The following is a 25023-nucleotide window of genomic DNA, read 5'->3' on the forward strand; positions in this document are numbered from 1 at the left end:
AGGGGCATTTAATATCTTAATAAAACTATTCTTATTTTAGATACTATATATTGTTATCTGATATTATATCAGATAACAATATATAGTATCTAAAATAAGAATAGTTTTATTAAGATAAGGCATTTAATATCTTAATAAAACTATTCTTATTTTAGATACTATATATTGTTATCTGATATTATATCAGATAACAATATATAGTATCTAAAATAAGAATAGTTTTATTAAGATATTAAATGCCCCTTACATTGATGCTTCAACAATTATCAAAGCATATGCCGCATAGACATGTTTGTTAGCGCTCCGCATATATTTATAGAAGAGCTGTAAATTCTAAAAAAAAAAAAAATCTTGTTGTCGTAGATGGTTAAAATGAATCCTCAACAAAATCTCAATAACTTTGTTGGAACGAATAAAGGCTTTAAATCAAATTTTTGTGGACTTTTTAGCTTTTACCCTGACGAGGCATGTTAGCTGTTCGTATGCTGTTGTACCTGACACACGGAAACTTTCACATTTCCATCTTCTTTTCTGAAATATTTTCCCCAGCTCATACTTGACAGGATTGTTATCATAGTAAAAGGTGAAACCAATAAATTGAACACAAGTTAAAAGTTCCACAATACTATATAATTCATTTTATGTGTCAATGGGCTCCTCACCCTGGTGACCCTGCTATCTTTCATAGCTCTATCCGTATACATATATTAATAGATACACAAATAGATACACAAAAGGCTGCAACTGGTATTTTTGTATTCAAAATGATTCGTTGTAACGAAATATTTGTGGTGAATGGAAACTGTGAGGGTCAAAATCTTAAATTGCTTATAAATGTTGCTGGACCCAGTTTCGTTATCTGATCTGAATTTTCTGAAATGTGCAAGGTAGATAGACCTTGGCCTTTTGATTTTTTGTTACTCGGTAGGTTTTGTCCTAATTGCTTGAACTTTTGCAATATTAAAGTCGATTTCAATGAGTGTGTAGACAAAGGGAATATCTTTAGTTATCTTGCTTGCTGAACAGAAAAGTCATTGTTGGGTTAAGTAAACTTTACGAGTAGACTAGTCCGACAAAGGACACATCTTTCTGTATGTAGGACCAGGCTACTTCGAAAGGAGGGTAGTATACCTTACTTAACAATGAATTCACGGTTTAGGTAACAAGCAAGCTAACCAAAGATATTACCTTTGCCTACATACTCAATGGAATCAGCTGTAAATAAAAACTCGAATACATTTTAATAGACATGCAGTGGTCATATTTGTTGATGAATATTGTTTTTCCTAGATTCACTCTTGAAAAATCATTTGGTAACATTTGGTCAAGTAATTTCAGAAAAGATCTTTTTGTAATTGCGGACGCCAAGACAATACACGAACCTCACACGACCCCTCGACACAGGTGAGCTTATATATGATCTTATAGCGATTCGGGTTGATAACCATTTGAAAGTAAGCCAGTTTTTTGTGTGTGTAGATTTGTATTGTTTTAAACTGTTATGACCTTTAAAAGTTAAATGTAGGTGTTTAATCTAAGAATTTCTTTTTTTTAAACTTATATACTTGTTTTATACTCAATTGGTAGTATGAAGCTACGAGATATTTGAAATATTTGAAATTGAAGGCACAATTAACAAAGCAAAGTAGTTTCAAATACTTTTAAATAGATCTTTATATGTACCCTTGTGTTGATCCCATGCTAAACATAACAAAAATCTCTGTACAAAGGTTATCTCGTCTTCATTCTCTGACATATTCTAGCCTGCCCTTTCATAAAATAGTGATTTTTTTTAGTGTTCTATCGAACTTTCGAAAAAAAATACCTTATAACCGTTCAGACAAAAAAATTATGTTGAAAAAATCTTACAGATACAGCAAGTGATTCTTAATAGCTATAAGATACATTTTTCTTTTAAAATACAACTTTTAAATCTTACGAGAAACTATTCCAAGCTTAAAACTTTCACTGTAACCTCGTTCTAACTTATCCCCCATCCCCTCCAAAAAAAAAAAAAAAAACCAAACAAACCCGCAATACTATTGTCATTCTTATAGTCAGCACTAAATTGTTCACAAAGAAATGTGTTTTAAGCTGCTAAAGACATATGATTCAAACGTTCAGAAAGTCCTTTGTTCTATATTTTTGCTCTCCATTTTTATGCAAAACCTTTTACATTTTTATTTTATGGGTTATTGTTGAAGGTCGTACGATGACGTATGGTTGTTAACACATACTTCCTTTGGTTTCTTATGGAAATTTGTCCATTGACAACAAACATACCACATCATCTACTTTATATAAGTATTGTATAAATTACAACGTATTTTGGTGATCTTGCAAAATGATCGTAATCCCGAAAATCGTAAACATATTTTCTTATCTTAAAAGGGGGCAAGAAGGGTTCCATTAACAGGCCAATATATAAGATTACAGTTAATTTAAAAAAAAATAAAAAAAATAGGGCTATTTTTTCTCTCTCATAATATTAACAGTAAACAGATTCACAACAATGTCAATTTCAAGAAAGCAGACAACAGTTAATTAGTCAATAACAGTATCAATGATCTTGAATATGTGCCATTTTTAACTAAAATATAAAGGCACAGAACCAGGACATAGAAGCACAGAACCAGGACCGTTTTTCTTATCACCAGCACAGCGTCAGGACAATTCCGTTTAAGGAACTTGCACGACTTTTGCAATATAATATTGTTGTAATATACTTTGCATGGTACTTATGACGAATCAGAGAAAAATTAAGCAACAAAACAGTCGTTTTATTGCCGTCCTGATACAATGTAAACAAACCCACCAGCACAGAATCAGGACCCACCAGCACCTGACAGGACCAAATCACCAGCACAGAACGTTCTCTCGCAGGACAACCATACCCACCGTGGTATAAATACGCTACTCTTCTTCACGGAATCTGCCGACTTGTGACGGAAGGCCACTGTCTGTTACTTTGTTTACTCGCATGCACGATGTATAAGCATGGATATTGAAAAAAATCTGTTACTTAAGGTATAGATCATCTAACATCTTTTTTCTTATTTTTCTAAGTAAGAAAAACTATAGTCATTATATACTGATTTATATAAACAATTCGACACACATACAATAAAGAGTAATGGTCATTACTTGACTGGATTTTATATTTACTTTTTTACACATTAAAGTATACACAAATAATTTTCAGCGACAGTGAGAAAATATTTTCGTTCAAACATTGAAAACAATTCATTGATTAAAGTCTGATATCGGAGATCAAAATTGAATGCACGGGTACACGGGAACTCGTACATCCCTAACAACTGGTGAAAATCGCTATATGCGATTCATATTTAGCAAACTGGACATGCTTAACGCTAATACTATAGAAATATTAAGAAATTTTCTTTTATAAAATGTGTTTTTAAATAGATATGTATGTTTCTTGCTCAATGTCTGTTTTGATCTTTTCAAATGATACTGTGTAACAAACCCACTATACGGTAATGTTTAACTCCATACGATTTGCTTTAAAGATTAAAAAAATCCTTTGCAACAGTTTTTCCAAAGAGTGTATATAAAATTAAAACATGTATATTTTACAGTTCACAGTCAAATAACCGTCAGTGGGTCTAATTGTTTCATGCAAATTAGATTACTTTAAAAATGGCATTTCTTTAATTTTGATAGCACACACTACATGTATTTCTGCTTCAATTTTTTTAAAATCATTACAAAATTTTAATGAAGTGACTACTTGGCATATTGTGCAGACAATTGTCTTTCTCTTTGAAGATTGCATTTGGGCATGAGTGTGCATGTTTTATTTTTGTGTCGTTGGGATGTTATATAAAAAGTAAAATCTCAAAAATACTGATCTCCGAGGAAAATTCAATCGGAAAGTCCCTAATCACATGGCAAAATCAAATAATAAAACACATCCAACCAATGGACAACAACTGTCATATTCCTGACTTGGAAAATGCATTTTCAAATGTAGAAAATGGTGGATTGAACCTGGTTGTATAGCACTAAACCTCTCACTTGTACGACAATCGCATCATATTTAATAATAGTGATAATGATGCGTGATCAAAACAGACACAATATGTAAAACTGTCACAAATAAAGGTAAACAGTCTAATCCGGTAGGTCACAGTCGTGAAAAGGGAACGGGATTGTAGTTACGACATAAGGAACATATCCGATATCATATAACAGATATTCCATTGATGTATACCCCATTTCTACATATGTCGACCCATACAAACTCTTGACGAAATAAAGGGGAAACAATTTAGCCTGCATGTATTATATATACCTATAGCTATCGCTTCTCATTATGGAGAAATATGAAGACCACATATACCTGTCTCTATTGAGAAAAAGAAGAAAAAAAAATACATCAGTAATTTACAGCCTTTTTAATTTATTACTTTCACCAATTGATAACGTGGTAATTGTCAGCATTCTGTCTTGGATTTGGATGGCCTGACGTCACTTCATAAACATCTACTGGATGTCCACACAACTGCATTGCAATCTATAATAGTAAAGTGATATGGTTATATAAATATTTAATACATTTTATATCATACCAAATCTCTTTACTTTTTGTTTATATTACTAGCTTTATCATATACTTAGACTAAATAACATGTGATTTTTACTGTATGAAAATAGCATTAAACTAACGTAAATTCCATATTTTTTTTTCGAACTGGTGCTTAGCGGGCTTAAATGAAAAGTTTATCACATGCTTCGATTGTTATCACATGCCTTTCCGTAACGTTACCGCATGGCATTCCGGTGATACTCGGCAAATTCTGGAAAATACACCTCAATGCTACGTTTTCTATGAAAATCATTACAAAGTAGTGTACAAATAAATTATGGTCGTTCCCTAAATGAAAATGACTCTAGTGGAGAGTTGTGTTATTGGCTATTGCTTTATATTGCACAAAACATCACTTTGTTACTAACTTTTTGGAGTTTCGGGTCCTTAATGCTCTTCAACTTTGTACTTATAAAAAAGAAGATGTGGTATGATTGCCAATGAGACAACTCTCCTCCACAAGAAACCAAAATAAAAAAGAAATTAACAACTATAGGTCACCATACGGCCTTCAACAATGAGCAAAGCCCATACCACATAGTCAGCTATAAAATGCCCCTAAATGACAATGTAAAACAATCAAACGAAAAAAATAACGGCCTTATTTATATAAAATTGAACGAAAACTTGTTTGGCTTTATAACTATTTTGATCTGAGCGTCACTGATGAGTCTTATTTCGACGAAATGCGCGCTTGGCGTATTACATTATAATCCTGGTATCTTTTATAACTAATTACTATATTTGGCAGAAAAAGACAATAGGACGTGTACTTGCTGCAGTATAAATATCGATTTATGTTCAAGATAAATATTTGCATATCAAAAAATTGTTCTTCGAGATTAATACGGAGAGTAATACATACCTTGAATCCATTTGGTGTGCACTCAGTTATTATTCCGGCAATGTCAGTTCCATCTTCAACATATGTTCCAAAATCGAACGTTGCAATAGGTGTATAGTCAGGAATTCTATCACAATTTCCCATTACCTATGAAACATACATATCAAGTAAAAAAAAACGCCATTATGATTGCTGGGATCTTGTAGCAAAATACAGGTTTTCGCGCTTATATTGATGACAAGATCTGAAATCGTCATGTTTGTGTCATTTTTAGTTGATCATTTATTTCAAGACTAATTATCTTAAAATATGTGAAGGGTGCCATTTAAAAGATTAAACTATAATTATCTGATATATATTTTAAATGCAAGCACGGAACTATTGTATCAATTGGGAGATATATACACCGTACGCAGGTACTGCTGGAATGTTGCTACCTAGAAATGGAAAGTTCACAATTGGAAAGCTGAAATCATCTCTTTTGTCGTAAAGTTTTGTTTTCAATCGACCCTCATTGTCAGTTTCTAGATGTAAGTCAAGATATGAGGGCGACTTAACTGTTTCTGTTGTATCCTTTTTTCTAGTTCAATGTGATAGATGCGTTCGACAAAGTTAGTAAGACGAAGCGCTTGAAACAAGCAACTTTTCACAGTTTCGTCTTAACGTTAAAACAAGAAATACATTAATATTTAAAAAAAAAAATAACAAATTATCAGTTCAATAGTTGATGAGATACCTTTACTCCTTCTGACCATTCAGCTACGACAGGTGCCATACATGAATCCATGATTAGAGCCTCAGGGCGGCTGCGTGTACCATCTGTACACATACCAGCTTTAGCATTGGTTAATATTGTACCACGTGCCAAAGCAGTTACGAATGTTACAGCGTCACATGTTGTTTCTAGGAAATGACGCAATCAAACTATTTATGTGCCGATGTTATGTAGCATATTTAAAGTTTAGTGATATAACCAAATATTGATAAAATAATACTCATTTCACACCTACAATTTTTCTTTGTGTGTGTTTTTTTTTTCTTTTCTCATTGGTACATACTATAGGCGTTTCTCCTTTTCATTTTCAGTTGAAACGTAGTGACTAGAGATAAGTAAATGTTGCAGTGGCGGATCCAGGGGAAGGGGTTCCGGGGGTGCGCACCCCCCCCTTTATTTTTGCCGATCAATGCATTTGTATCGGGACATATGTTTTGCACCCCCCCCCCCCTTTGCCCTGGGTGCCCTGGGTTAGCACCCCCCCTTTCGAAAATTCCTGCATCCGCCCCTGTGTTGCACTGTAAAGACCGCATGGTATGCTCTTTTGATTTGAAGTTATTGTCTTGTCTTGTAATTGACGTACATGTATACCCTACACTGCCCCCCTTTTTTTTTTATCAATACCATTGATACAAATATGTACAGATATTAATAAATAATTCTGTAATGCATATTATTGTTCTACATGATAACAATTCTTTAATTCAAATATATGATTTGCATATCAACAAAAACGATGAACGATTGTATTTTCTATTAAATTGTTTTTACTCCGATAGACAGTGACCATGCCGTATTAAGGGAGACTTAAAAGTAAAGTTTGTGATCAGATTTACACACCAATAATGCCTGAAAAGAATTTCAATCATGTGAATGGGGAATAGAAGTATGTCACTTTGGTTAATTCCGACCGGAAGTAAATTTTTTGAAAAAGTGGGGTAGTAAGGTTTGGCTTTACGTGATGTACAAATACGCTGCCACGTCCGCACAGAATGGGAATACACATTTGATACGTAGTGTAGAGAAATTGCCATGATGTCTGGTCATTGAGAACCCTTGAAATAACTCTTCAAGTTATCTATCGGTGACCTATTGCAAAGTCAATTTTCTGTTAATATCTATTATACTGTCCGTGGCAGGAATTTTTCCCAATATTAATAATATTATTGTTATTCTCGTTAAATATTCTCATCCTCAACATGCATAAAAAATTCCCACTAGGCGTTTAGCAAACAACTGATAGAAACATTATTTATTAACAATGATGATTTTTTTAGTTGTATTTTCCCAGTTAAAATTGAAGGCAGAGAAAAAAAATACCGAAGTCCTATGTGCTTAAAAAAAGGAAAGATTATGTTAACTGGCAAAATCAAACTTTATCAACAAATTGAAAGAGTGAAAAGCAACTGTGATATTCCTGACTCGGTACTGGTATTTTCTGAGGAAAATGGTGGGTTTATCCTGGTTTACAGCTAGCCTGAACCTCCCACTTGTATAAAAATAGAATATTCCTAATTATTATTTGAAATTCTGCAACACTGTATATCATGGTATAAAACTTGATTAATGTTAGTATAGTACTCTGATTCAGATATTAAATGATAGTTGTTATCAATATACTTACTGACTGTTATTTTCGTTGCTTGTGTTGACGGAGTTAGAGTCAATGATGCTCTGGTTGTTGGTACATGTGTTTTGTAAACTTCGGTCGTTCTTACATGAACAGGTGTCGGTTTTGCAGTAGTTCGTACGTGAGCATGCGTCGGTTTAGCGGTAGTGTGTACATGCGCATGCGTCGGTTTTGCAGTTGTAGCTGCATGAGGATTATGACGATGTGCAAGATCTGGATAAAAAGAAAGTTATTTTATTAATTCAGATTCTACTTCACGACCCTGCTTATGACAAGTCACATTATATTAGAGATATGTTTGATTCACGACAAAAGTACTTGACAATTCAATCTTATACATGCAAAGCTAAATAAAACTTGCTAGGAAACGTGTGCTTTATGTTAGACTTTGTGTTATTTGAATGTAATTACGCATGACTGTTGAGACATCAAAGACATAGACAAATATGTAGTTAACCCATAGTTAATGACAGATTCCAAAATTATTTTCCTGATTTACATATTCCTGTATGCATGCAGGAATAGAGGTCTAAGGTAACACCTATACCATGGCGTTGTCAGTTTATTTTCGTCCCTCTTTTCTATACCTCTCTCAAATGTTTATCCATTTTTAAAGCTGCTTCTTTTTACTAAAAATTAAAATGCTGGCCACCTTTTTATTCGCGAACTGCTAATACGATCTTATTATATTATGTTAATATTATAAAATGTTCAACATAGAGTTATTCAAGTATAAATTAGTGCTATATCAGTTCATTCAAATGTGTTGGACATTTTCTTGTATGAAATATTTGGAAAGTGTTGGTATGCAATATCATTGATAATTACTTCATCAAACATCATTTGTAAAGAAAAAAAGAAGTTACTTCCAGCAATCAGATATATACATAAATTGTATTTATACAATGGGCTATAGTAAAGAAATGCCTAGCATGGCGAGCGAGATTTAAAACCAAATCTTACTTTCAATCCATCTCATTATTTCCACTCTGCATGCTTGGTTCATGTTTATCATGATATAACCCTCAACATGACGATCTAAAAAGATGACAGAAGATAAAATGAATTTTAAATGGTTACATTCATATGAGGCAATTTGCTACTTATTATTTTCGTTCACGCTCGATTGTAAAATAAGTCAGATGTGGCGAAACGTATTTTGATAGTTGCAACACATCTGCATTACATAGAAGACAAGGCTTAATTTAGTCTTTGGTGCATAATTTCTTTTATTAGTTGTTATTGACTTTGAACTAGCTGTCAGTAACTGCGAGTACTCTCAGATCTGTACTAGTATTTATTGTTGTTGGGATGTACAAGTACCCGGTCACTTCCAGTCTGTGTTTATGTTAGATGTATATCTATTTGTATCTATCTGATGAGTTAAACATTTTTCAACTGATTTTTATAGTTTGTTCTTATGTCGTACTATTACACCATTGTCCAAGGTTAGGGGAGTGTTTGACGCCTGCTGGCATGTTAACCCCAGCCACATTCTGTAAGTGCCATGTCCCAAGTCATGAGCCTGTAATTCAGTGGTTGTCGTTTGTTGCTGCGTTACAATATGTTTTTTCCGTTCATTATTTTGTACATAAATTACCACGTTATGAGAAATGAGAAAGTTTTGTACGACAATTCCTGCAAACTAAAAAAATATGCACACATACAAAAGAGAAAAAAAAATAGCAAATACTTGTTTCTAACAAAAGATAATGAATAAAAGAAGTCTATTTGTTTGTTAAATCCAGATTCAACTGGTCACTATTGATTTAGTAATAAAGATATTTCATTGACTTTTCAAAAATGAATTCATTTCCAAAACATAGGTCAGCAAGTCACATTTGTACAAATCTTCGTTCAAGTGTCGTTGAATTTAAAAAAAAAAGTAAAAATGTATTTTAATCAATGGCGGACCAATACATTTTTTTTTGTAAAAAGGGGGGGGGGGTCCTGCGATTAGACTCTCTTATTTTCAATTAAAGTGAATAATTACTATTCTTTAAACATATTATGTTGTTCCGGAGGTTGGACCTCCACCCCTATTTTAAAATAGCTGGATCTGCACCTGAACATTATAAGTCAAACTACTTACAATCTGGATCTCTGTTGCTATGGATAAAAGCTTCGTCAAAATTACTGGAATAGTGGTGCCACTGTCCTAAAAAATATACAGAGATGTTTGAGTTTATATGTGTATTGATGTGCCTGTGCTTCTACTTCACTTCGTTAGAAAGGCATACACCTATATATGATAATAAATCTGTACATCATGTGACAATTGAAGAGACGCACGCATATTCTTTTTTTTTTTTTTTTTTATACATAATGAAAATGCTTAAACGTAAGTTTCAGTCTTACAAAATGCCAACTCCTGAAGCAAGGTTGTCAACTATCCGGACTTTCCGGAAAAAAATAAAATTGTCCATTTTACCCATCCGATTCAAAGAAAAGATAACTCATGTAAAATCATTTAAAGAAGTTTTTGTTTACCAAGAAACATAAGATACTACTTACTTTTCCTTCTTGCTGCAGACAAATCTTTATGGTAGATATCATGATAAAGTTTTTCAACAGCTGAAATAGAAACAATGGTATGTTTGTAAATGAATTATGAACCTTGCAAATTTAAGTAACCGTATACACTATGTGCCTCATTAACTTCTTAAATCCAGATGTTAAAGTTTGTAAATCCATATATGTTTATTTTTATCATTTATTTTCATATATTATACATACATACATTTTCAAATTTATATAATTTTCTTTGGGGTTTACAAGACAACAAACATTTGGTCATAACCACGCATACACAACAGCCTGCAATCTTCGGTGTTGTATAACTGAGGAAAAATAAGGCAATTTACCAAAATACTATAACTGCACGATAAAAGCATACCAAGTTGATTATCACTTAATATAGATAAAAGAATATGTCTTATGTGAGTCAAAGAGACAACTCTTCGTCGAAGTCACAATTTGTAAAATAAAAAAGGTCAAAGTGGGGTCTTCAACCCGTAGCCTTTTTTAACCGATCAGTTTTTATTGACCTTTTAATTGTTTAAAACTGGACATCTATTACTATTACAAAATGTATAAACTTAAGCATATTCGAAAAGTCCTGGACGAACCAATATCCACGAAACTGAAACAACTACACTCACCGTCATAATGCTTATGTGTAACCCATTCATGTAGCAGGGCAATAGCATCTGTTGAAATAAATGGCAAAATTGCATTTCTCATGAAATTAAAATAATATATCACAATAAAAACTTCAAATATTAATTTGCAGTAATAATAGAGGATAAACACACTGAATTTGTTTAAAAAATGATGTATAGCTATTGAATATATTTTCAGTACATCAAATACTTTTGTTTTATACTGATATTTTCGAGTTTGCATTGTTTAACCAAACCTTTTTTTTTTTTTTTTTTTTATCTAATTCTAACATTTTGCATAATTCTCCTTCTTTTGTCAAGTTTTCACTCCAATTAAAGTTTGTTGTTAGCACCAAGTTGAAAAACAAAATAATAACTAACCGCTCACTGCATATTTGTTTCCACTTGTTTTTTTTTTTCTTGTTTTTTTTTAACAATATGGACGATAAAAAACCATGATTAACATGTCTTGATTAGTAAATTTGGTCACTTAATAGACAGAATGGTCAATACTGTTCTATGATATATCATAAACTTTATTTATTTTTCAAGCGATATCTAGAAAATGTATTTAAAAAAGAACTTACGATTTTTCCTGTCTTCGTGATCACATGTTCCTCCTGTTACAAAAATACAAATGATCAAATGTGATCATCAATCAATTTGAATTTGCTTGGCTACATTCACATCTTATTTTTTTACTATTAGGGATGCAAACAACTTTAACGATGAACTCAAAGTGAAAAAAAAAAATATTTTAAAGTCGAGCCGATTAGTGTTAGTTTCGTCGCCATCTTGTTTACATATGTTGCAAACAGTAGTTCTTCCAACGTCGTCTATCGAAAATTAACATAAATATCGTCAAACAAGAGCCACCACCGGAATCCATATCAACCAATTATATAAACGCATTCCAAAATATGCAAATCATGTAATATGATTAAAATAGGAGGATACCTTTAATAATATGAGGCAGGCATTACCTGTAAATGGGGACGAAGTCTGTATGAATTATTTTTTTGTAACTTAAATATTTGTTAAAAAAAAAAGAAACGGAAATACCGTAACGTTTCCGATTTTGGTTCTGTTGTTAGGGATTTTAGTTGTGACGTTATTTAAATTATGACGTCATATGCAATGTAAACAAAGAAACGCTGTCATCAGGTAATGTTTTTCATATCAAGGAATTATTAAAAATTAAATTGGTATTGCGCGTTCCTTCCTATTTTATACTAGACTGATAAATATATATTTTACTCAAAGTTTCATACAAACGAGACCGGAAAAAGGAAGTACATTGTACATTTCTGCGCAGGTCCGGGATTTCAAAACATGACATAAAAAAAATTTTCCCGAATTTTTTTTTTATTGAATTTTCTGCTGTTATTGGGGACTTCGTCCCCATATTAACTGTAATTTATATTAGTTTGCACGCTTGTAAAATTGCTTGTTAGACCATCAAACGAATATAAACAAACAATACTGGTTTGTTGATAGAATTGTGTGCATACATAAATACATTGTTGTTGCATAAAACAAATATTCAGAGCAATAACAAACAAATAATTACGATTTAACCAAAAGTCATTTTTTAAATACTATGTAGAAAACTAAAATGCAAGTCTCACTAAAACAGAAATTGTATCAGATGATATTGGATGGAAGGCAGATACTTACCTGCAGTACACTAGATAATTTAATGGCCCACTTACCATCTTTTCCATCACCACCACTGTGTTGATCTAAAACAAAAGAATTCAAAGAGCCATTTTAAAAAACTGTTACAAAATCCTTGTAATTTTCTTTTTATTGTTTTGATAGGAAAATGATGTAAATGTAAAATGTATGAAAAATCCAGCGAAAAATTAGCTATCAATCTTTCAATTGATTATATCTCAAAACCAAGGACACTATGGTCTTGCCATTTATTTTTTACCTTTTCAGTTCCATTATTTATGTACTATCGGTCTAATAATTATGAAACTAAATATGTCAAAGCGACACGAATGGCTCCGTCCCAAAAGGTTGAAAAATCTGCACAAAATCTGGAGGCGTATAGAAAAAAAATCTGTATAACTCTGATATTCAATAATTTATCAAAGTCCAAATACCCGTAATTTCGGCAAAAATTAGTGGAGCGAAACGAAACTTCAACTTGATCTGTAACTCATCATGGTTAACTCACATACCAAACATCAGCCCAATATCTGAAGGCGTTTAGAAAAAAACTTCGTATAATGGTTTGTTGCGGAATTACGGAATTACGGAATGAAGGAATTTCGGAATTACGGAATTTCGGACAAGGGTATACACATTATTAAAAAAGCGTACAGTTTTGAAAAGAAGGAGCGTAGCAAACATTATTCATATTATTTTAAAGGGGCTTCGGTGGCCAAGTGGTATAAGTAGTTCCACTACTGTATCACTAGCCAGTCAACATTGAGGGTGTGTTTCGAGTTGAGTTTGAACCCCGCACATGCGCTTGTACTCGACTCGTTATTAACTATGACTGTGAATTTTCTTATCAAAGGTCGGTAGTTTTCACCGGGCACTCCGGCTTACTCAATATATAAAAACTGACCGCAACGAAACATCCCAGAAGTGGCGTTAAAATACCAGCAATCAATTCATCGTGCTGTTTTTCATTTTGTTATATCAATACACATGTTATCGTAGTTGTTGCTGCTGTGATTATGAAGCAAACGTTTAAACATACAAATATAATGTATTAGTTACATCACAGTTGTGTGATAATTGGTTTTATACATATAGCCTACATAGTCCTAAATATTAGTGACAATTTATTATCAATAAACTGTTCCGACACAATAATGTAAACTTTAGTTTATTACGATTCATCCTGATCTCTGCGATAACGGCTAGTAAAGAATAATGTGAACATACTTGCAATACTAGTCAATAGATTGTTCCATTTTCCTTGCCAGTCTTGTGAACTAACGACGACCAGTCCTATAAAAAAAACATAAGCACTGATAGTTAATAAACATTAGCATTATTTTGAATTATTTAAAAAGTACACTGGTTAGTATGTCGTATCTAAACATTCCTGTCCAATGAAATAATTGAGCATTGAACTGAATTGTATCTGGGTTTGTGGCAGGAGGGAATCTATTTTTGTAGAAAAAAATACACAATTGAACTGTGCAAGATTATTGACAAATAAAGGGTTAACGAATAACATTTATGTAGGTTATAAGATATGTTAATGAAAACAGTTTTTTTCTAAGAATAAAGGGATTTTTGCATTTTTTAATGCAATTTTGACTTTTCAACGTGTATAAAATTTTCTTATCTACCTGTACGCATTCATTATATTACATGTTTGTGATCATTTATAGCCAATACCATGTGTACTGTTGATGGTGTCTAAGGGTGCCGCTAAATATCCCGATTCCAATAACACAGAAAACATTATTGCCAAATACTAATTGACAAAAACAATATTAAATATCAAAGGTACCAATCTTATTATGCATTGCGCCACAGGTATAAGACTCATCAGATGCATGGACAGGTTGTAAGATATAAGTCCGTTTGGTAGTGTATACTTTATGTTTACTTCATTTGCGTTGTCCATTGATAAATGTCAATTTGATTTCACATTAAACTTAAAGATTAAACCAGACGAAACACCTCAAAGACACTGTGCTGAACTGAAGTGCTCGTGAAAGGTCAATAGTTCTTGATCTTCATTTGATACCTGTATTACTCTTTGTGCCAGAAATTATCAAGTGAAAGATCGCATTTTTGATGGAACAGAATTTGGAATCCACATGGGGAACTAATGTTTACCAAATCAAACTGTTGTCATCCGAAGGGTTGAAGAAACCCATAAACTTCAATTTGAATCTTTAATCCATGAAATCCGTTATCCTCTAAAAATTAATTCATGACAGAAAACGTAAAGAAGATTCGTATAACCTGTTCAATACTAGTAATACAAATAATCATCAATTAGTTTCTTTAAAGAATATATTGATACCGACAATTTAGTTTCATCAAGACAACGTAGCAATTGATCACCGATGGCTTGTTGTGTCTTGAACAAACCTAGTGTCTTTAGACAAGTAACAGTTTGCAGAGACTGGTATAAGTAAAAAGTAAAAACACAAAAATACTGAACTTAGAGGAAAATCAATTCGGAAAGTCCATAATCACATGGCAAAATCAAATAACAAAACGCCTCAAAAACGAATGGACAAGAACTGCCATAGTCCTGACTTGGTACAGGCATTTTCAAATGTGGAAAATGGTGGATTAAACCTGTTTTATAGCGCTAAACCTCTCACTTTGATGACAGTCTCATCAAATTCCGTTATATTTACATTGATGCGTCAACTAAACAGACACAATAAAAAACATAGTCAAAATATGGATACATCAGTCATCATCGTATAACAATTTTAAAAGAAACAATTTAATAGAACACAAAAACATCTATCTACAAACACATTTATTGATTTGTGTGTCTGACGTCAGAAAATTTTATACGTCGCATAGATTTGTCGTTCAATGTGCATACACACAATTTTAAAATTTGCATAGGCAATGTTAGCAGATAGGGTTAAAAAATCAAAAGTATGTAAGAATAAATTTCAGAAATAGACCGAGATTGAAAATAGTCTAAAAGTATATAGAATTTATAAGAATCCACAAATAGTTAATTCCACTATGCGGATGAATGATTTTGACGTTTATGGTTCAACGTATTTTGTAATTCACAATAGAAATATATCAATGACATAAAATAGAACAATATCATACTGTCGGGATCTTTTTAAGTACAGAGTCATGTTATAAGAACCAAAGAAATACAAAAAATCGCAATCAAAAAATGAAAGACAATACAAACACATTGACGAGATGTATAAGTACCGAGCCACGTCAAACGGATATTACATAAACAATTCAACCGGCAGTAAAAGTAATATTAATAATAGAATAAAGACAAATAAAAGAACTAAAAACACGTTGTTAAGATGATAAACAACATCAGTGCGCAGAATCTATACATCAAGACCATCGTGTAATATTTGTAAAGTTGATACGGAATATTTATCAACAAGGTCTTGGTACCTTCCGATGAACTTTTTTTAGAAAAAGGACGAGACGTTCTTTGACTTAATCCTGGTTCATCAACTTTCTACTCAGACACCGATGACGTTTTACAAAGTCTGAGTAGGAGCTGCAAGCTCTTGAATATCGAATAATGCATTACTGCGTGTCTTTTAAGACACATATGTGTATCAAGATGTTTACATATAATGATAGTCACGCCTTATATATGAGTAAAAACATTCATCTTGTCCGTTTATATAATGGACCGACATAAAATGTGCATAATCCCCTATCTCAATATTTTTGTTGCATTAAAAAAACCTAAAAAATAAAACAAACCCAGGACCCCCTTTAAATAAATATCACCACCAATCGCACGAAACAGGAAAATAACACAAATGTATCAGGATTACAAGTCAGTACGCCAGACGCGCGTTTCGTCTACATAAGACTAATCAAAATAGCAAGGTCCTCCGTAGCAAAACATAAAATATTTCAATTAAAAAAAAAAATACGTACCAAATGCACATATGATTAGAATGCTTACTCCTTTCATATTGGTTAGTAGGCTGTGGAAAGGTACGTGAATGAATTTAGATAATGATATATATATCAGATAACGTGAGGTTTTCTTAAGGAAAATCGTGTTTAATAATTCTGCGAACTTAGAAATGTAGTATACTATTATCTAAATTTGGCATGCAAATTGGCGCAAGTTTTATTTAATTTGTACGTCAGGTAAATAAAATATTAAACAAAATATACGAATTTCACGAAATAATTTTATTCTGAAAAAAGGGAGATTGTTAAAAATGTGTGCAATCTGTTCGACATAGTTCACCCGACCTGTGTGGAATGAATTCTAGGCGTACAAGTCTGTCTAGAAGGTTTAATTGACCTGAATAAAAATTTTCCTATTGACCATTGTCAATACGGAAGAGTCCGAGTTGATCCGTTTCTAAGTTACTTAAATTAATTGGTCAATTGCATTGGTTGTATGGAATGATTGTAAGATGTACTAGTTCGTTTAGTCGCTTTGTATCCTTTGTACTTTAGTGTCGTAAGTATATCGCTTGTGATTAAGTCTGATTGAAGATTTGATTACCTTTTTCAATTAGTAAAACATTTGGGTCACTTTTGTATCAAAAGAGGGGCAAAATCACAAGAGGGACTTTTAAACTCATAGATCGAAAACAAACTGACAACACCATGGCAAAAAAAGAAATACGCCAAACAGACAAATAATAGAACACACGACACAACATAGAAACTTAAGACTAAGCAACACAAACCCCACCAAAAAGTTGGCTGATCTCAGGTTCTCCGGAAGGGTAAGCGGCCACAGAGCTCCTTGATTCCATTGGGATTTGGGGTCACTGTGTAAACCTCGTCATAAGTTTCTTTTGAATAATAACAAAATATATGAAATTAAAATAGGATGGTATATTTTCCCGGTACCTCAGATCAGATATACCTGTTTTTATACACCCAACTTCCGGGAACCATTGCGCTCTCATGTGCAGTTCAAGATATGCTGTTTGTTTAGCACAAGTTAGTATAACATATAGTTTAGACATAAAATGGCTATCACTTTATTTGAATGTAAGACAATATAGCTATGCAGGCTTTGAAGTTGCAGTAGATTCTACTTTTCCCCAAATGTACTATTCTTTAAAACATCCTGTACTTCCTATTATTTATAGTTACATGATATGTTAAAAAATACTACGAGCAAATCTTTCATGTCACGTTCAATAAGATTTTTATATTCGTATAAATCCATGCTCATTCAATAAGCTAGCAACAATAGTGTAAAAGCATTTTTGTGTTTAATTTGAAAATATTGGTTATATTTATATAATAGGCACCTTGTAACCTCGGTTGCCCTTGGAAATGTCTTATCAATTTGGATTCGACACCAGATCGTGATCGAATTTTCAGATCTTCACTTTTATAAGAGACACACAATCTTGGTACAAATCTACTAATACATATAGGTTTGCATTGTAATCACGAGTATATAAGAAATTATATCGATAGTTCATAGCAATCAATAGTATTATGTTCTTCACAATGAATTTCGTACATGTATACTTAAGCTGAAACGTCTTAAATGTGACGAAACGGGAACAAAACCTGCCTTCTGAGACATCTCTCAACATGTCAGAACACAAACAATTAGTCTGTGTCTAGTTTAGTATTTGTCAAGCCAAAGATAAAATGTAGATTTATGGATTTAGGAACATAATTTAAAACACTTTCTGTAAAATTGATTTGTTTTTCATCATCCTTCGTCTCTTTAATTTTTGACTAACTCCATTTAATTGAAAGAAAAAAAAAACCTGTTACACCTGTTATTTCCTATTCTATTCTTCTTTTCCTATTATAAAATAACGACCCCTTAATTCGTAAGATTTAAAAGTTATTATTCCGCTTAATTTCTAAATTAATTTCTGATATGCCATTTAAGGTACAGGTAAAGGCAAACACTTTAGTTAAACCCTGTTTATTGTTGTAAGTGGGTTGTGCGTTATTCTAAGGACTTGTTCCAAAATTAAAGACACGATATATGACATACTTTTTGGTATCTTTTATTCAAATAAACCATTACATGAGGTCGTTTTTTAAACAGTGTTCCAGCTTGATTGTTTTTACGTTGCAGTCCGTCGAAAAGTCTACATGTGTAAGTTATCAAAGCAAAATAATGTAATATGCTTTCAAGACGTCATAATTATTCGGACTAATGCATAGCTATTAATATACGTCTTTTGACCCTTATTGTTTCCCAGAACAAGGTTTGAGATTTTCATCACACGTAAAAAGTGATTAAAGTCCTCGATACTCCGAGCTTACACCCTTGCTGTTAACATAAAGCAATGTTTGATAAGCCCTTTTTGAATTATCAATCAGCTTTAAAATGTGCCGTTTTTATGATTGGCAGTTGCATCAACGTCAGTTGCCGTTATTTTAATCCCTTTCTCTTCACGTCGAAAGTGACATCCCCAAGTTTGTACTTTATTAGTTACATTAGCGACACGATTGGTGCAACAAAAACTTCATACTTCCCGCGAAACCTGAGATCACCCCAGTTGTTCAATTTCAAGTCGTATTAAAAAATCGCCAAAATGGGTAAAATCGATATTTATGCGTAATAACTCATAAAAGAATCGTCTGACAGTTTTGATGTCAATAGACACATTCACAGTTACTTAAGGTAGATGCCAACATTCCTGTCAGAATTTTCTCTTTTTCAAGCAGTTTTTAAGATAATAGAACGAAATTGCTTTTGATCATTATGTTATAATTAAGTCATGTAAGCTATGATGGTTGCCAAGCGCAGTTATCGAACACTAATAACGCAAGTGATGATTGTGGTCAAATTCGGTTAAATTTGGGTAAGTAATTTCAGAGAAGAAGACTTTTGCAAAAGTCAACGAACTACGGTTGACAACTGACGCCAAATGATATTCTCTATGAGCAAACCATAGTATATATGCATAGAGCGGTGAAATGAACTTGATTGAAACGACAAAAAATCGCTTTACAACAATTTAACAAATTAATGGAATGTAAATCCATAACAAATGAAGGCCACTAATAGAGCAGCATTTTGTTTGCCTTTTCTTGTTTCTCCCTTCCCCACCACCACCAAAAACCCACAACAAAACCCACAAAGAATCTTCTGATAAAAGAATTACAAAGGGTATAAACCTCAATAAAATAAGGTAACCAAAACGCTAGTTCCGTTGTAGTCGATGTTACTTCTAATTATTTGTATGATTGATGTCTTACTCAACAGTGAATTTAAAATATATTAGGCTTTTTCATCGTTGAAGGCCGTACGGTTGCCTATGATTGCTAACATTCAGTTAAATGGAACTGTTGTGGACTGTTGTCCCATTGGCACGGAGAAAAACTTTGATATTTGATTTCGTGGTTTTGTCAATGTCTTTATACAACCTTATGGAAAATTTTGAATTTGTTCAACATTTTAACATTTGAATTCGTGGTTTATCTGTGCCTAAAAAATCCACGAAAATTGGTGACCCTCGAAAAATAATGATTCCACAGTAAGTTGTTACTTCAAATTTACACAAGCTAACCTTCATTGATCTTTTCATAGTCATTTAACTGTTAATGTAATAAAAAAAGACAACACATGCATTTTTTATAAACTAAGTGAGGTCGTAAGAAACTTCTTTATTGTAAATAATAAGGTAACAGTTAGAAAACTATTATAAACAGACACAAATTGAAAGCGCTCCGACTCAAATGTTGTAACCTACTTATAAAATAAAACAAGTACAATTATGTAGTACCCATTTTCGCCTGAGAAATGGAAATAACTCTCAGATTAAAACTCGGACCCTTTTGGTGAAAAATGCAGAGTAAATATTCGGATTTGAGATTTCTTGATTGAGGTGAATCCAGGAAAGCCATTCGGACGTATGCAGTTTATAACATATTGGTTTTATTTTTTTTTAAATCATGTGTCAAAAGTCGATCCGATATCTTGCGAAACAAATTGCAACATCAATAGGTGGAAGAAGAAAATGATAATAATCAAATGTTTTTCCAAAGACCTATTAAACATGATCAAATAGAATAAAAAATAATGCATAACGAGCTACCATTCCGTAGCAACTGAGATCACCCTTCGACTTTTGGTGAGGTTCATGTTGCTCAGATTTTAGTTTGCTATGATGTTTTTTTTTTTTTTTTATATAGTATACTGTTGTTTGTCTATTGATCAATTCAATTTCGCCATGACTTTTTCAGTTTGTTTTCGACATATGCGTTTGAATGTCTCAATGGTACAGTTAGCCTCTCTCTTATAGTTAAAAAAGATATATATATAAACGTAGGAAATTTATATGTAGTGTCTGATTTAAATAAAGAGAAGAAAAAAACACAATTTTTACAAGTTGTGTAGGTACGGAATTTCGCTGTTTTGAAGAACCATTGGACCTAGTGTCCTTACTTGTTTTCTGCTCTTTGGTCGGTTGTTATCTCTTTGACCTATTATTAATTTCCATTCTCAATTTTAAGCTTAGTAAATTAAACTTTATTGCAATTAATCAATACAAAAAAAAATTTGAAATCTTTTTATTTGAGGGAAGAGGAAACCTTTTGTCAAAAAATAATAAAAAATGTTATAATCCTGGTACCTTTGATAACTATTAGCACTTGTTGGCAGGTTTGAGAAAGAAAGTTTATTAAAATAGAAAAAAATAAGGAAGATATATTTATTCAAATAACTATTAAGGGTATCAATAATCATGTAGACCAGCTCATAATGGTATGTGAAGGAATATTTCATTTAAAGTGCTACATTAATTATAACAAACAATTATATTCAAATATACAAGTGATTTTAAGCCAGCCAAATAGGCTTAAGCTGCACTGTCAATAGTATAATACGCAATGCGTATTGTTATGCGTTTACTTTTCTACATTGGCTAGAGGTATAGGGGGAGGGTTGAGATCTCACAAACATGTTTAACCCCGCCGCATTTCTGCTCCTGTCCCAAGTCAGGAGCCTCTGGCCTTTGTTATTCTTGTATTATTTTAATTTTAGTTTCTTGTGTACAATTTGGAAATTAGTATGGCGTTCATTATCACTGAACTAGTATATATTTGTTTAGGGGCCAGCTGAAGAACGCCTCCGGGTGCGGGAATTTCTCGCTACATTGAAGACCTGTTGATAACCTTCTGCTGTTGTTTTTTTTTCAATGGTCAGGTTGTTGTCTCTTTGGCACATTCCCCATTTCCATTCTCAATTTAATTCCATTATTGGAAAGAAAGAAATATACTACATATATATAGATTTAGAAGAAAAAAACCTACACATTTCATAAGCCAGATCCCACCAATACATTAATCACACGAAATTATGTTTACAATTTACTGCATGTATAGTCGCATTGCACAAATTATTCTTCTTTTATATATCAGCCTTAGCGTTCTAATTTAAAAATCACATTTTAACAGATAACTAAAAAGACAAAGTGTTCTTGTTTCATGTATTTGTTTCCCTTAAAAGTTTTTGAACCTGTTTCATTACAATTTAATCCTTAGTTTATTGAAAAAGGAGCTATAAGCCTATTTGTTATAAGTTGTGAAATAACATTTACATATGACCTTAATCTGGGACTATTATACTAAGTTAGTATAATAGTCCCAGCCTTAATCTTACTTTTGTTTAAATATAATGTTTGTTATAAAACAACACCAATTCATATATCAAACAAACTGTATGCCTTCAAATGTATATAAATGTAGGACTTCCAGGATGACAACGAAAAAAATTACGTTCCAAAATAAATATTCACAGGATGAAAGAATGTATACAATATTAACTGTATAATTATGATCACTCTGTGTCTCCTTCCAACCGAAAGTAAACCCTTGCCGAAATGGGTCGTTTGTTTAGATATGCTGGATTTACAAGTATTGTGTAACGTCCGGTCAGAATGGGAATGTCAAATTGAAAATCTCGTGAACAAGGCTGGTAATTTACACATGTAGAATAAATGGTTCTGCTATGAAAATCGTGAGAGGATTTTCCGGTTGTAATGGAGTGGAGTAATTTTCACCGCTTCAAAAGGTCTGTACTTTCTAAATCGCTATTTTCTAATTCAACTGATCAAAATATTGAAAATCGGAGAATGCTATGCTGTTGGTGAATACTTTAACAAAGATATACATGTATAATTTACTGTTGTGTATAGAGTAAAACGCCAAAAATCCATCGTCTCAAGATTCATTGCCAATTGAAAGTGAAATTCAAGTTTTGAGATGGTTTTATAAACAAACCATCTATTTCAAATTTAGTTTTTTTTTTCGGTCAATGGGATTGTATGTCGATTTTGACGGCGTGTACGCTGTCCAAAGTTGATAGACGTGTTAATAAATTTAAAAAAATGCAAATTTTCATTATTTCATGCGTGAGGGAATCGGTTCTGATTTCAACCCAAAAAGCAATCACCAGTGGAAGGCCACAAAGGATCCTTCATCACAGCGAGAAAGGACTGCATGCTGACCACTTAACATAAAAGTGTACTAGTTGAACGAAAATTGACTTCACACTTAACTACGAAACATATGAATGAACCAAAATACTCGTATTCGTATAAAAAAGTAGAAAATACAGAACTCCTTGGAAATTTCGAAACGGAAAGTCTGTAAGCTCAAACATATCAAACGAATGGATAACAACTGTCATCTTCCTGGGTAATAAAACACAGTTTTCTTATGTAGAATATGGTGGATTAAACCTTGTACCTAGCCACATCAAATGAATATCACCAAAAATAGACTAAACAGTAAAAGTTGTATTCAAAAAGTCAAATAAAAGAATACTATAACAAGTTATTACGATGATAAACAACATCATGCCCAGAATCTATACTTCAAGACCATCGTGTATTATTTGTGAATTTAATAAGGAATATTTATCAACTAGGTCTTGATACCTTCCAATGAACTTTTTAATAAAATGTGTGCGACATTCGTCGACAAACACCTGACTGGTCGTCTTTCTGCTAAGACACTGATGACCTTTTACAAAGTCTGCGTAGTAGTTGCAAACTCTGCATACATAATGAGTTGAGAAATGTATCTCCCATATGGAGCTGAAGTTGACATACTGCTACTAAGGTTGGGTAAATTGATTATTTTACAATCAAAATCGTCTCGTTTGCATAGACTCTGGATGGAGCCATGCCTGTTGTTTCTTTTCTTGAAAGTTCTTGGGTATATATTAATGGAACATAACAAAAAAGTTTGGATTGATGACGAAAGGAACATCATCAATATATCTGAATGCAAAATGATCTGGCTTACTTAATCTTCTTATTTTTGACAAATGTCTGAAGTAGCTCCGAAATATTTTATTGATAAAACAATTTTGTGACCATAACTGATGTACTTTTTTTATCATTGAACTAGTATAATAGTGGACACCTTGGTCTCTAGTTGTCGGTGATCTAACACCGTCTCTTATGACTGCAGTGACCGGTCCTAGGACAAAATTTGTGTTTACTTCAAAAGCAGACTTGGTCCTATGCCCGAAAAGTTAACTTCAGGACAGGTCCATCTCCAGAATTAAAGTTAACATTGGAAGAAGTTAACTTTACCACAAGCAGTCATACACACAAGTTAACTTATGACCAGGTCTGCTATCAAAAGTCAAACCAGACCTGTTCATATAACAGTTAACTTTGGTTTCGGCCATGATAAAGTTAACATGATACAAAGTTAACTTGTAAACAGGACTGCTTGTATTGTATGCATCAACGTGGTAAATAATATCCATAGAGCATGACTGACAGGACTGCTCTGTTAAGCACAAAACTCGTCCACACGTCTGGTATGATCTGGTCTGGTCAAGCAGACCTGTCCACAGGTCTAGTCTGGTCAAGCAGACATACTCACAGATCTGTTCTGGTCAAGCATACCTGTCCTCTGGTCTGGTCTGGTCAAGCAGACCTGTCCACAGGTCTGATCTTGTCAAGCAGTCCTGTTTACAGGTCTGGTCTGGTCCGGTCAAGCAGACCTGTCCTCAGGTCTGGTCTGGTAAAGCAGACCTGTTCACATGTCTGGTCTGGTCGAACTGACCTGTCCTAGGAACAGGTCTGCTCTAGCAAACTAATCATTAGGTCTGGTCTGCAGCAGTCCTTATAAAGCAGACATGAAGTCTGGTCTGCTAGGGATAAAGTTAACTGACAGGTCTGCTAAAATTTCCCCAAGTTAACCTAAAGAGCAGTCGTAAGGACTACTTAAAGTTAACTTGTGTATATGTTATGACCGCACCCATATGTAGGTCAATTACATATGTGATTATAAACTACACGAAAGATATTATGATAATTTGAGTTGCACACATATTTTGGTATTTGGTATTGAAATGAAACTTTTCAGAGA

At 32.9% G+C, this 25023-nt stretch overlaps 1 protein-coding gene across 2 annotated transcripts in view; it reads right to left on the minus strand.

Moving 5' to 3' along the window:
- Positions 1 to 4403: 4403 nt before the first annotated feature.
- The window catches only part of LOC139497181 (uncharacterized), a 45444-nt gene continuing 24824 nt past the window's right edge, over positions 4404 to 25023 (minus strand). Inside the window, exons 1-12 of one of the 2 annotated variants that reach the window (XM_071285272.1) lie at positions 16618 to 16703; positions 13924 to 13989; positions 12732 to 12761; positions 11607 to 11639; positions 11020 to 11067; positions 10373 to 10432; positions 9951 to 10016; positions 8822 to 8896; positions 7853 to 8071; positions 6190 to 6356; positions 5475 to 5600; positions 4404 to 4537 (exon numbers count right to left, since the gene is read on the minus strand). In XM_071285272.1, coding sequence (XP_071141373.1) covers positions 4433 to 4537; positions 5475 to 5600; positions 6190 to 6356; positions 7853 to 8071; positions 8822 to 8896; positions 9951 to 10016; positions 10373 to 10432; positions 11020 to 11067; positions 11607 to 11639; positions 12732 to 12761; positions 13924 to 13989; positions 16618 to 16654 — 1032 coding nt within the window. In that variant the 5' untranslated portion in view covers positions 16655 to 16703 and the 3' untranslated portion in view covers positions 4404 to 4432. Of the gene's footprint in view, positions 4538 to 5474; positions 5601 to 6189; positions 6357 to 7852; positions 8072 to 8821; positions 8897 to 9950; positions 10017 to 10372; positions 10433 to 11019; positions 11068 to 11606; positions 11640 to 12731; positions 12762 to 13923; positions 13990 to 16617; positions 16704 to 25023 lie in introns of those variants that run through there. The other variant, XM_071285273.1, reaches the window with a different exon arrangement.

Source organism: Mytilus edulis, chromosome 12 (genome assembly GCF_963676685.1).
Source record: "Mytilus edulis chromosome 12, xbMytEdul2.2, whole genome shotgun sequence".
NCBI classification, from domain to species: domain Eukaryota; kingdom Metazoa; phylum Mollusca; class Bivalvia; order Mytilida; family Mytilidae; genus Mytilus; species Mytilus edulis.